The sequence below is a fragment of the Oryzias melastigma genome, linkage group LG7 (assembly GCF_002922805.2).
Source record: "Oryzias melastigma strain HK-1 linkage group LG7, ASM292280v2, whole genome shotgun sequence".
Lineage (NCBI taxonomy): Eukaryota > Metazoa > Chordata > Actinopteri > Beloniformes > Adrianichthyidae > Oryzias > Oryzias melastigma.
Window position 1 is genome coordinate 15,023,258 of NC_050518.1, and position 14,260 is coordinate 15,037,517.

Consider the following 14,260-nt stretch of genomic DNA (forward strand, 5'->3'; position numbering starts at 1 on the left):
TGAATTGAACTTCATCCATCCATCCATCTTCTTGGCCGCTTCGTCCCTTTCGGGGTCGCGGGGGTGCCAGAGCCTATCCCGGCTACTGAAGGGCGAAGGCGGGGTACACTCTGGACAGGTCGCCAGTCTGTCTCAGGGCCTCAATCACACACATTCACTCTCACATTCACACCTAGGGCCAATTTAGAGTCACCAATTCACCTATGAAGCATGTTTTTGGACGGTGGGAGGAAGCCGGAGTCCCCGGTGAAAACCCACGCATGCACGGGGAGAACATGCAAACTCCACACAGAAAGGTCCCAGCCGGGAGTCGAACCGGGGCCTTCTCGCTGTGAGGCAAGAGCGCTAACCACTGCGCCACCGTGCAGCCCGAATTGAACTTCATTGATATCAAAAGGATAAATTTGTTTTGGACTGTAGTGGAGAGCAGGAGAGCCCAGAGAAAACTAAGACATGCACAGGAAGAACATGCAAACTCCACATACTGCAGAAAGTAGCCAACTAGGATTTGAACCAGGACTTTTCTGATGAAAGGCAAGAGTGTTAACCGCTGCACTGTCAGACTGCATCTGCATCTAGAAAAGACACATTATTTACCAAACCACAACCTTTTCTCTTATGAAAAATATCTAATAGTACTTATAGTAAGCTTAGAATAAAGTATTAAAGGCATAATGAATGATACTGTGTTTTATAGCAAGAATATACAACAAAATTATCATACTTTATGACCTCAGAGGACCTCAGGTTCAGTTGAGTTTTACATTCATCCTTTCCTAATATAACATGTCTTTGTGGCAGTTGAACACTTTCTCCATCCACATGGAAAACACAGCAAGTCTTTTATAGTTCACATTGATGAAGTCAAACTGTTCTCTGTTCGGGAGTCACCCCCCCCCAAAAAATAAAAAGAGAATCCTTTATTAGCGTTGGAAAACACCACTGATTTTGAATATTCCACAAAAAACTTTCTATCTACAATTCCTGCTCTTTAGTGTATCAGCTTTCAGTTTCGGTTGGAAATCAAACATACACCTCTGAGAAATTGGATGCTTCCTGGAACAGGGAATGAGACAACAAAAATCCCCATCAGGTCCAAAATAAACAGTGGAGGATCACTGTACTTTCCATGTGACTGCTCTGTGACTGTTCATCATTCAGCGATCAAAGTGGATTCAGTGTCTACCTCTTCTACCAGATATAACAATATATGATTTTTAATACATTTTTAGCTTATTTGACTTACATACAGGTAAATAAATATAAAAACACATGACTGACAGGAAAAAACTGTTCATTCTGTTAGGTTTTATAAAGCAATCTCAGTTTACTCCACATTCAACAAGCTGATGACAACCCTTACTTAATGTCCAAGTGTATAATTTCTGTAACATGTTTTTCCCTTTGCTGCTACCCTATCGTTTACTATTGATGGATGTGTAATGGGAAAATGTCACCAACTAAAACTCACATATTGGTGTACATCAAATAGTTTTTGGGACACAACATCCCATAGCATAAAATGTTCAAAAACACATAGAAGTTAGGAGGTGAATGAAAAAAACACAATATTTGACAGACCACAAGTGTTACTAAAACACCCAACCCAATTATTTTTTATTTGAAAGTACTTATAAATTCTTTCTTTTTAATATTTTCTCAACTGTTTTTGATGTTTATATGCCGCAAGTTATTTTAAGTAACAATGTGTACATGTACCTTATGTTGATTGCATGTATGTAACAGGGCAGAAAACTCAGTTTTTATTCATTCTGCTCGCTTTCATTTTCCCTGCAAGATTGTTGTTTTTACTATATTTTCCAGGGGAAATTAAATAAAAAAGAAAAAATATTAACTATTTGTTTTTATTTACAGCTGTTGATATTTCCTTAAAAATATTTTTCTTTACAATTTAATTAAAAAATCATTGAATTGATTACATTCATTTATATATAAAAGTATATATATATAAAAATTTGCCTCTTTTTTGTTTATATCTCCTTAGTGTTGTTGTTTCTAAACCAGTCATAATATAAAACTCTCATATAAGATGCTGTTCACCTTTTGGCACATCGCTTCAGGTGTCACCACAGCGACCACAGGTGGCTTGGCAGAGATTTTTATGCCACATTCCCTTCCTGACACAACCCTGCTTAACCAGGCTGGGGACAGGTACAGGGAAAACCAGACTTGGGCCCCTTAATGGCTACATAGTTAGTTAGTAGCAGATACCTGTCTAAACTGTAGAAAAAAAAAATCAAATGACAAGAAAAAAATTACTTTTGATATTGGATTACGTTTAATATCTGTAATATGACTGTGAGTACTTCTCATTAAAACATATGTTTTAAATATGTTTTTTTTTTTAATTTACAACTGTGTGTAACTAAGTGAGTGTAGAGGCATTTTTAAAATTTATTTAATCTAAAACAGGACTTTACCAGAAATATTAATTATTTACTTTTTTTTTTAATAAATTCACTATTTTTATCCCTACTCTTGTTTCTAAACCAGTCATATTGTAATACTTAAAATTACTATTGCACTAATAATACATAATAATAAATAAATAATAATGAACTAAATAATAATAAATGCTATGACAGTACACTTTCTACATTATAAAATGTGACACCATCTTGAATAATTTTAATTCCTTTTTTATTTTTATTTTTAAAATGATCTTCACTTTGATTCTTTTATTTTGTAATCCACACATTAACTCTTTCCCACGCGGGCGCTTCCAGCCTGAAGGTATGGCGTCATCACCGTCGCACTCCCTGATTGGTCGGCGGCCCGGTATAAAGTTCCGCAGCGACTCTCGACTCTCAAACTGATGCCGTCTCTCTGCTGACATATTCACCGCTGCTGCTACCTCCTCCTCCTCACAGCCGGAGAATTTAGGTAACATTACTTCCCTCCTTCCTCCTCGCCGTGTCCCTGAAGCCCCCCACCTCTGTCACCATGAAGGAGCGACGACCCCCGCAGCCGTTCGTGGCGCGGTGTAAGCTGGTGCTGGTCGGGGACGTCCAATGCGGTAAAACGGCGATGCTGCAAGTGTTCGTGAAGGACAGCTATCCAGAGGTTTGTACCCGAACACAGCTGGAGCTCTCATTCAATAATGAACATTTAAAGGTCACAGATGAAGAGAAGTAGAATTAGTCACCTGATTTGTCCCTAGGAGACAATAAAGTTTTCTTCTTATTGAATTAAAACTATGGTTAAACACTTCTGTGGATGAAATCAATTAATTAAGTATTAATAAATGGTTTCACTTGAATTCTATATAACTCAGAGAATATTTGGACGGATACAATTAATTATTTAGTTTAAAATAGATCAAAGTAAACCTGTATTTTTATTGCATCATTCTATTTCCTTGAACATTGTTTAAAATGTGTCCTAAATCTCCTGTTTCTAGACTTACGTCCCCACTGTGTTTGAGAACTACACGGCCAGCCTGAATCTAGAAGACCAGCGTGTGGAGCTCAGTCTTTGGGATACATCAGGTGAGTTGATGGTTGTCCATCCTTATCAGTTGAAGTTCCCTCAGAGCTAAGGCAGTCACTTCATTCCTGCATTCATGGGCAATCTGGAATGTGTTTGCAGTCCTGACAGGTCGGTCAGCCGGGAGTCGGCTCACGTGAACGATGCCCCGTCTCAGTCATTGTTGCTCTCACTGTTTACTCAGACGTGGCTATCTGTCCGTCCTGTTTGAGCTCGGTTAAGCAGCTTTTCACTCAGGTGAAATCAGCCGGATCTCCCTTCTGTTGATTGTGGCAGATTAGATTCAATGCAGGGACCCCGAGATCCACTTCAAGTGGAATTTTAACTGCTTTTGTGGTGAGAATGCCTTTATTTTGACCCTAGAACGGGGCGGATGTATTTCCAGACATCCGTTGATTACCTGCATCAGGTGTGTCCTTCCAATTAAGACATAGCAGAGCAGGTTATGTTGGAAAATTAGCAGGAAAGCTGTCCAACCCTGCTCCTGGATGATGAAAAAAACACGAAACCCTCAAAAGATATCTATGAGAAAGGTTAAATGATGTAATGCAGAAGTAGGTTTTGATCCACTTTGATTAAAATGGAATTTTGAGGGGTTTTAACATGTTCTTGTGGCATTTCTTTGATGAAAGAGGAGATATATATAAAAGAAATTGAGTATTTCTTTAACAAAATCGTTGTGAATCAGGATGGAAAATTTTTTTAAAAAGATTATATTTGTGATGTAGAAAATACGCTTCCATTGTTTTCTTTGTCCAAGCTGGTACCTGACTCAAAACTGTACCGTTGGACATCTCCAGTATCGCTCGCCATTTTTGGTAACGTTAAGTTTAGGGTGTGAAAAGGGGAGTTGAACAATATGAGGATAAACTTGCAATGTGTGATGTTAGTGATCAATGTTATGAAGAAGTGATACATGGACACAGCATAATAATAACACTATTGCATCATTTCATTGCAACAGTTTTATTTAATTAAAAATCAACATTAATTAGACTGCAAGTTATTTCTGTAGGAGAAAGGCAAGAACTTATATGTCAGGGAAACACACTAAAGAACAATTATCTATCTTTCTGATAGTGCAGTTCAAAACTAATATGGACAAGAATTAAGAACAATGCAGGAAGTGTGCAGTTGGACTTTTTAAAAAACATATTCTGTCTGAATTCCCATCCTAATACGTAACTACTAAAAAATGTATAGTACAGGACTATCTAGTGCCCTGGACTTTAAAAGCAGTTTGGACACCATACTCTCTACTTTTTAAAAAAAAAAATGGCAAGTATGACATCACCGATTAGACAAAATGAAGAACTAATCAATAAGAGCGTTTTACGTTTATTTATAAATCCACTGTGTCTGATAATGAAAACATTGATGCTTTATTAAAAAGTTATATAAACCCTTTTTTGTGCAAAATTGTTCAAACACAATGCATTGTGGTCTATATTTGCCAATGTTGTGACCATCAATGCACACCGTTTTTTTTTTGTTGTTTTTTTTTTTTTGCAAAGACTTCTGGGAAATGTCTATTTTGGAATAGTAGATTCAGACAGCATTACTAAATAGCAAATGCCCTACATAGTACACAATATAGTGACACATACCCTCAATGATTTATCTGTCTATGCATGTGAGTAAACATGCTAAACAAGCTAATATCGCGATGTTGATATATTTTCGATTTATCATGGAGGGCTGTAAGCTAGAGGGAGAAGACGTAAACACAGAGCTTTCATTTATAGGTGGTGGTAAGGGGTTGCATAAACTATGCCCTAGAAAACAACAGTTTTAAAATAAAAAATTAGGATAAAAACAGCATTTTCATGATTAAAAGAATATCTGGAACGTTTTTATAATACATGAAAAGACGATCGGAGTGGGACTTTAAAAATAAACTTTATGTTTGTTTTATAAACTTTATATGTTTTAGGCAGTAAAGGGCAAAGGATGCAGCAATCACACAAATCCTGTTTTGTAAAATAAACTATCAGCACTACAAAGACCTGTATTTTTTATTTACATAACATTTGTTTTGAGCTTAGGATCAAATATTTAGTAATATTAATGTCTCTCTTTGGTGGAGGGCAGACGGTCACATAGCAGCTCTAATGATCTGAATGCATGCACACATTTTTCACACATAGCAGCATATTGGGAGGTGAATAAAACGTCTCTCTTTTTAGATCTCGATGTAAACGGATGACCTAAACATGCTGCAGAATTGTGTAATAATGATGGACGCCTTTCATAACCGCTCCGTCTGAACGCCGAGCTTCAGGCTCTGTTCAGAGGAAGTCGAGCAGTGCCAGTTGGCCTGCAGAGAGGTTTTTTTTTTTTGTTTTGGGGGGGTTGCCTCTTTCCAAGCAGGAGGTGGAAGTCTGCATGAGTGAGGGCAAGCATGTCGGATTTAGACACTCGGAGCAGAAGGCAGAAGCCAGAGATACTGAGAGAAAATATTAGCTTGACCTCTCTGCATTCTGCTGTGTGGGGCCTAAAAAACATAAAAAGCTCTTACGTAACTGAAAGCAAATGTAGGTTTGTGTGTTTGTCTCCTACAAAGTAGAAACTTTCTGGACTTTCTGGAATGAACGTTGTGTAAGATTGATTTTTATTTGCAGCTCAATCATATGTGATTCTCCGTCTGTGTAGTTTCTATCAATGCTCATTCTTTTATTTTGAGAATTTCTTCACAAAGTAAAATAAACAAAAAAAATTAGCAAGTATATTTTTTATTAACACCAAAATGTATTTGTCAGTCAATAAACATGACTTAGGTCTGTAATCTTTATCATACGAAACTAAATGTAAAATAATCCAGGAAATCAGATTGTTTGATTTTTAAAGAATTTTTTTCAATGATGGAACAGAAAACATTTGTTTAATACTTTTTTTAATATAATCCTGGTTGACAATGACAGAGGTCATTTCCTGTAGGTCTTCAGCAGGTTTGTTCGAATGGTAGCTGCTATTTTGGTCCATTCTTCCATGGAGATCTTCTCAAGAGCGTTCAACTCCTCCAACATGATTCTTTAGTAGATAAAGGTCCAGAGTATTCCTTATGTAGACCTTCCTTTTGTTACAATATGTTTGAGATCATGCTGGAAGATTCAGCCATGTTTCTTCTTCACTGCCCAAAGGTTTAATAAACATTGCCCAATTCATCCTCTTCCTCGGTTGTCCTGTCACCTTAGCAGAAAAGCATGATGGTTCCACCTCCGTGCTTCATGGTGGGTACGCTGTAGGATTCCTTCAACTCAGATTTCTAGTTTTGGTTTCATCTGACTTCCTGACATTCTCCCAATCGTCTGGATCATCCAGATGGTCTCTGGAGAACTTTATAGACGTGTGCTGGATTAAGGAGGGCTGCCTTTGGAGCTCCGCAGGATTTGAATCTGTCACCTTTGATCCTGTGGTCCCAGCTACCTTCAGGTCATTGCCCAGTTTCCCCCATGTGGTTCTTTTTCAACATTAGTTTTAAAGGCTGTAGGAGGACGGACACTTTTTAAATCAGTTGCATCATTGGATGTAATCTCTCAAGAGTTGAACATTGTAATGAATTTCTTCATTAAACAGTGATTAATTTTGAAATGAAATCAACTTTTTTTTATTTTTTTAGCAACGGTGAAACTTAAACAATTAAGGAAGTTTTACTCAAAATTGTCTAACATTATATTTATATTGAAAACAAAACATTTTTTTAAGTTTTCATGAAGAAGTTGTATTAGTTTTGTTCCTTTTCAAACCATAAATGTAATTTATTCAGTAAAAGAACAATGAATTCTTTTTTGGGGGTTTGCAATTAAACAGGAAAGTTGATCATTTATGAGCTCATGTTCCCCCTGAGGAATCTCAACACTACATGGTTTTCAAACCCACAGTTGTGGTTAGTTGTGGTTTTTGTTGAGATACTTAGTCAGCATGACCATCACAAGGAGATGAGGACCTTCAAATCTTCATGTAGGGGAGCCTTTAACTGGTCAGACTGATGATGTTTAAGTTCTCTAAACTTGATCGGTGTGGAAATTTGGATGGTGGAACTTATTGGACATGAGGGCAATTGGACAAAGTTATAGTGAATGGACGAAGTTGCAGTTACTGGAGGAAGTTGCAGTGATTGTACAAAGTTGCAGTGATTGGACGAAGTTGCAGTTACTGGAGGAAGTTGCAGTGATTGTACAAAGTTGCAGTGATTGGACAAAGTTGCGGTTACTATATGAAGTTGCGGTTACTGGAGGAAGTTGCGGTTACTGGAGGAAGTTGCAGTGATTGTACAAAGTTGCAGTGATTGTACAAAGTTGCGGTGATTGAACAACGTTGCAGTGACTGAACGAAGTTGCGGTGATTGAACAACGTTGCAGTGACTGAACGAAGTTGCGGTGATTGAACAAAGTTGCAGTGATTGGACAAAGTTGAGGTGATTGAACAACGTTGCAGCAACTGAACGAAGTTGCGGTGATTGAACGAAGTTGCAGTGATTGGACGAAGTTGTTGATTCAAAATAATATGCAAGAATTGGTTGAATTGGAGAGACTTGCTTCCTGTCCAGGATATATACGGCTTTTGCACAACAGTGGCAAACATAGGCTCCAGCAACCCAGTGATTTTAAAAGGGATTTAGCCCGCTTGGAATATGGATGGATGGATGGATGGATGGATTGATGGATGGATGGATGGATGGATTGATGGATGGATTGATGGATGGATTGATGGATGGATGGATTGATGGATGGATTGATGGATGGATTGATGGATGGATTGATGGATGGATTGATGGATGGATTGATGGATGGATGGTGTGATCACAACATGGCTAAATACGAGAGGGACTAGTTTATTTTGTGGATGCCTTTTGGGTCAGGTCTCCCTTGAACAATAGATCTAATCTCAATGGGATTTCCTGGTAAAAAAAAAAGGTTTAATAAAAAATAAATAAATAAATTATGCATGAAATTTCATCTTCACTGAATCAAGCCCGTATATAACTCGGTTCTCGTGTTTGTCTTCCATTAAAACAAAACACAAAGGTCATTTATGTCTAAACATTTCTGCATTAAAATCTCCAGTTCCTACAAAGAGAGTTTGATCTTTTCTGCATTTTCTTTCATGTCCCTCTTCTTACGGCGCCGCAGACGGATTCCACCATGAAGCCGGTGTTTGCCAGGCTACAAGGAGTCTGTGTGTTTAGGCGAGGGGGGGCTGGTGCGTGTGGGGGTGGAAGCTGGAGGTTGTGTACCCTTTATATCTGTCTGCCTCCTCTTTCTCTAGCCTTACATCAGCCTGGATGGTTATGTGTGACACATTCCGATTCCCTCACAGAGACACATATGTGCTTTTTAAAACAGAGCTCAGTAAAAAATAGAATAAACTGAGGGATTGAATAGATGCATTAGTGTCTCAGTAGACTGCAAATTATGCAAATTTATGATTGGTCCATATGGAAGCCCAGAAGCCTCTTCCAACTGCATCCTCATCTTCCAGAGCACATTTGGCTCCTGAGGAAAAGGACGAGGAAATGAAATTGTGGGTTTTGTGAAGGGTGATGAGGTGGACAATAGAGAGTGGACATCCTGCCGGTCTGTTTATAGCACCGGAGCCTTCCTGAGAGTTAAACATTGACACATAGTTGTCCTGTTTATAGAAAAGGGAGGAAGTCAGAGACTTTTTTGTTGCAGATTTTCTTTTGTAAGGTGTGTCTGTCCAATCTTTAAGCATAAAGTCAGAACTGAGGACAGAATCAGATTTGGTGAGAACTTGTAGCTTTGAGGTGACATTTGTTAGGTTTAGACTTGATGTTTGACCATCAATTCAGATGGAAAAGGGAATTGGGAAACTGAAAATAAAAGGGAACCTTAGTGACTCAGGAAAAGTTGGGACTGTCCATGAAAGAAGGCCATTTAAGTAGATTTCTGCTCTAATTCAATAAAGAAACATTTTTGCATTTTATTTAGAGCAAATTGTTAAAATTAAAACTAATAACAAATCCAAACCCATTAATTTAATTGATTTCAACTCAATATGAGTTCATCATAACCATCAAATCATTTTTTTGTATTTTTGTCAGGATAAACCTGCATTCATGCTTGTTTTTTATTATCAAAAAGTATCATTTATCATAAAAATTCACACTTTGGTTCAGTTTTAGAATGGAAACTTGACAAATACATCAATGTTCTTATGAATTGGGAGGATTAAGGTATCAAACTGATCAGAAGGGATTCTGATTTGTCGGCTGACACGAGTTCAATCACAAACTGACTTCAGTGACTGTAGGTTAGAAAACAGCAGGTTGTGTACGAAGTGGTGGAATATTGAACATTGAAAGCTCCATTTAAGGTTACTGCACTTTAGATAAAAGTTACAAACCTTTTGTATAGAGTGAATTATGTTTATGTAAATTTGAGTTAGTGTCTGTAGCTTCATGAGGACGGAAGATGACATAATCGTCTCTGATTGGATGGTCAAAGCTGGCGCTACTAAAGCTACCTTCTTCTGTACTCTGTTTCAGGCCATCGGCTGTAGCTGTTGTGTGAATTACTCGCTGTTTTGCAGTTAACAATGGAAGAAGGCGGAAAAGTTGATTTAGTTGATTCATTCTGTAAGCCATTCTTAAAATGGACTTTTACGGAAAAACTGAACATCGTCAAAACCCTGAAGCTAGCGAGCGTACCTCAACACGAAAAGGATTTGTCGGAAGCTTTCAGGCTTCCAGCAGTTCTGTCTGGGAAGGGTTGTGGAGTTTTTTACAATGTTGCACGACAAAGGAGTCAGTATGAGAAATTCCACACCGCCACTGAACGCACCGAGGCTGCTCCGAATGTATTGAGTTATGGGATTACTAATCCCATAATGGAGGAATTTTATTCATCTTCAAATGTTTTCTTAATTGACTAACTGTCTTTCAAAATTTGGAAAAAGTTAAACTTCTCTGTCATTTTAATTAATAAAATCAATTATTTTCCAACTTAATCTGTAAAATCTTGAACTTATTGGTATTTAATAAAAATATTAATTGTTGGTCAGAGAAATATAAATGTTATCTGTATCTATATCGGGCTCAAATATTAAAATAAAATCATCAGGCCCTGAACTTTAAAAAAAAAAGGAATGAAACTATATAAAAATAACAAAAATATTGTATCATTTGGTTGATGAAATCAATTTAAAAGCAAGTTAGTACAAAAACACAGCGATAAAGGACTTTACATGTGTGTCAGAATACAGAAAGGGCAGATAAGCTACGCTTCCCCAATAATTTATTTGTGAAATAAGATCAGCCTTAATAAAATTTTTGGTTTTTCTTGCATTTTTTTGGCTCATTTTCATTATATAAAAGGGAAACAAATACAGCATCAGAACATTTAGCTTGTTTATTTCATACTAGTTCATCTTTTGTCCCTCTAGGCTCACCGTACTACGACAACGTCAGGCCCCTCTGCTACAGCGACTCTGACGCGGTGCTGCTCTGCTTCGACATCAGCCGGCCGGACACGGTAGACGCCGCGCTGAAGAAGGTTTGGAGAGCTGGAATCTGGTTCTCGTCTGAACTACCGTTTGCAGTCAAAAGATCGACGTTTTCCTCTTTGTTTGCAGTGGAAAGCAGAAATTCAGGACTTTTGTCCCAGCACTCGAGTCCTCCTCATAGGCTGCAAGACAGACCTGCGCACAGACGTCTGCACACGCATGGAGCTGTCCCATCAGAAACAGGCTCCAATCTCCCAGGAACAGGTTCGCCCACTGATCTTTTCACAATAAAAGCCCTTTGCTCAGTTTGGTGTCAGGTAAACATGAGTTCTGGTCTTCATTTCATAGGGTTCATGCTTTGCCAAGCAGCTGGGAGCTGCTGCGTACCTGGAGTGCTCGGCCTTCACGTCAGAGAAGAGCATCCACAGCGTCTTCCGTACCGCCGCCCTGGCCTGCACCAACAAGCTGCAGGCTGCGGACAAACCCAGCCCGGTCCGCCGCCTCTCCAAAAGACTGCTCCACCTGCCCAGCAAGACAGAGCTACTCTCCTCCAGCTTCAGCAAGGACAGGTCCAAAAGCTGCTCCATCATGTGAAGCCCACTGTGACACGCCTGTGAACTGCACTGCAGCTGGGGCAGTTTGGGGGCAAAGCAAAGCAATGATGCAAACTTCATATAAAGCTTCGAACTTTAACATTCAGTAATATCCAGACTCACCTCAAACTGCTTTAAATCAGCAAAAATAGCCGCATATTTCCACTCTTTTGACTGTGTTAAAGTGATATAAAGTGTGTGTAGCTTCGTAGTCGTGTCCTTTCCCTTCCATCACTCTGCCATGATGTCTGGTAAAGGTCACACTACTGCTGGAGTGGCGGGATGAAACGTAAAATGTGACAGAGATGGGGAGCTTGGGGAGAAAAATCCCTCAGGTGACCTGTCACTGTAACCATGAGCAAGTTAGAGTGGATCACAGACTCTTAACTCCAAGATTAACCTTCTTTAATCAAAGACGGATTTTACACCTCTTCCAGCGACAGATCTGACAGGAAAGCATCTTTTCAACATTTGAGCTTCTTTCTCTTTTGAGTTTTAAAGTTTTCTTGCAGCACTCAGAGAAAGCACATCTGTTAGCCACTGACCAACCTGTCAGCTGGAGGTTGAGTTCCCGTCCTTGACATCCGACTGGATGTCGGGGAGTGGGGCACAGTCTTACATGAATGTGTCAATGTTCGCCCATTGCTTGTTTGTGTCAAAAAAAATGACACGAGCAAAAAAACTCAGGTTGTGTCCGAATTCCCTCACTACTTAGTGTAATGCTTTCCCCATTTTATAGGGCTGTGTGAATCTACAATTCAGAAATTTCCCAGAAGTCCCTGCGAAAAACTAGTGTGCATAGATGCTTATCTAAATTGGCGAATAATTATTTTTCATTTTATTTTAACTTGTTTTTTTGTTAAATATCATCAGAGCACAGTGGATTCATTAAAATATATTTGTAAAACGTTCATATTATTTTTTAAATTTATTTAATAACAATACATACCATCAAAATAATATAAAATAAAAGTATAACAGGAAATGAATGAAAACGTATATTATTTGTCCCTATTTATTGAAAACAAATCAAAGTACATCAAAAAAATGTACTTAACCGTATATTTAATTTGGGAAATTTTTGACACCATATTTGCTTTTTAAAAAAAAAGTGTCGCAATTGCTTTTAAAATCTTGAGACAGTCGTACACTGTAGTTTTTGAACAGGGTGGGAATTCGGACATGTCCTCAGTCTTCCATGTTTTATCGTGAAATAAACAATTTCACATTTTTAAGTGTAATGTCGCTTCAAATATTGCATACATGATAATTTTACTGGATTTTGTTTTATTTATTTATATCTGCCTATAAAAATCAAAGGCGGTTCTAACCGTGTTCAGTTGAAAACTGTGATCCTCTAATGTAACCAAACAGAAGCTTAAGTTGAAATTGTTACATGCGAGTTTAAATCTGATTTTTTCTTTTTTCTGATTCATCAAATTCTTCACCGACTTGCACCTCAAACGGGCTGGTCCCGTCCTTCTTTGATTTGGTTCTTGTCGCTCTTCTCCCCTCGCCGTGCCTCCGTCTGTGGACGTTTTCTCCACTGACGTCTTCTCGACAGCTCGGCTTATGGAAGACTCCACGATTTGCAGCCTGCAAAAAGAGCAGCGAAATTTAAAGCGTTGCTTAGCAACAGGGCGAGAGGGGAGGGGCAGGTGGGGGTCTGTTGCTGTCTCCGCAGCAGAGGGAGGGAGGGACGGACTCACCTTTCTTTTGTAGCATCAGAATGAAGTTGAGGGATTTCTACGCAGACGAGGCTGAAAGGACCCCATGCTGGTGGCAGCCGTGCACTGGCTGTTAAAACGGGGGAGGGCGGGGTTCCTTTGTAGCCATCACGCCAGTTTTCAGCATGAAAAGCTTCCATCTTCATGTTCCTGACAATTATGGTCGTTGTTTTGTTGTATCCGCTCCAGGTTTTGACATGTTTTTGTACATATCCTTCCTCATGAAGCTGTTTTAGTACAGAATCCAAACATGCTTGTATGAAGTCGCCTATCATGACTTAAATTATTGACTGAATTCTGTATTTGTAATCGTCATACTACCTTGAAAACTTTTATTTAAATAAAAATGCCTGAACTTATTTTTTTTGTTGATTGTGAACTACATCAGGTTTGGATAAAAATGTAATCTTTTGGGTTTCCTGCTCCTTTGTTCATGTCAGAATAGGTCACAGATTGCAGTTCTTACACAATTTGTTATCAAATAAAGAAGCAAAGAAGTTCAAGAAGAATTATTATAAAGGACGAAGAAATGAAAACCATTTTTTTAAAAATACTTACACTGTAAAAAGTGTAAAAAAGTGTCTTATTTTTTGTCTTGAAAGAAAAATAATCTTTTCAAGGAATCATTTTAATAGCAAAATAGTATAGTGTTTTCTTCAAATTTATACACATTTTTTTCAATTTTACGAATTACGCACTAAACTTATTTCTAGGGGATTGATTTTACTTTGAAAATATTACAAAATAAACCACACTAGAGTTCACAGATTGCCTCTGATTGTTTTTTTTATTTTATTTACATTTATTAAACGAATTTATAAGTTGGAAAAGGATAGGGGTGTGTGTCTTTACGATACATGGTCCATGAATCGATACATAAAGGATTCAACTCACTTTTTGGTGAAACGATACAGTCTGATTCTTTTATTAAAAGTGCTAAATGTAGATATTTCTTATTCACATGGCATT

General features: G+C 38.1%; 1 protein-coding gene across 1 annotated transcript; it reads left to right on the forward strand.

The window, feature by feature from the left end:
- Positions 1-2,042: 2,042 nt before the first annotated feature.
- LOC112159709 (rho-related GTP-binding protein Rho6) lies at positions 2,043-13,650 on the forward strand. The gene is made up of 5 exons (XM_024293945.2): positions 2,043-3,084; positions 3,422-3,509; positions 10,912-11,021; positions 11,101-11,235; positions 11,320-13,650. Exons 1-5 carry the CDS (start codon positions 2,965-2,967, stop codon positions 11,563-11,565), a joined length of 699 nt encoding a protein of 232 aa, XP_024149713.1. The 5' UTR covers positions 2,043-2,964; the 3' UTR covers positions 11,566-13,650.
- Positions 13,651-14,260: the final 610 nt, after the last annotated feature.

What these genes read in the sequence shown, in the direction of transcription:
- LOC112159709 (XM_024293945.2), top strand. Translation starts at nt 2,965, where the DNA reads ATGAAGGAGCGACGACCCCCGCAGCCGTTCGTGGCGCGGTGTAAGCTG. An exon ending in CAGTCTTTGGGATACATCAG is followed by an intron (nt 3,510 to 10,911) that starts GTGAGTTGATGG and finishes TTGTCCCTCTAG; the next exon opens with GCTCACCGTACTACGACAAC. An exon ending in CTCCAATCTCCCAGGAACAG is followed by an intron (nt 11,236 to 11,319) that starts GTTCGCCCACTG and finishes TTCATTTCATAG; the next exon opens with GGTTCATGCTTTGCCAAGCA.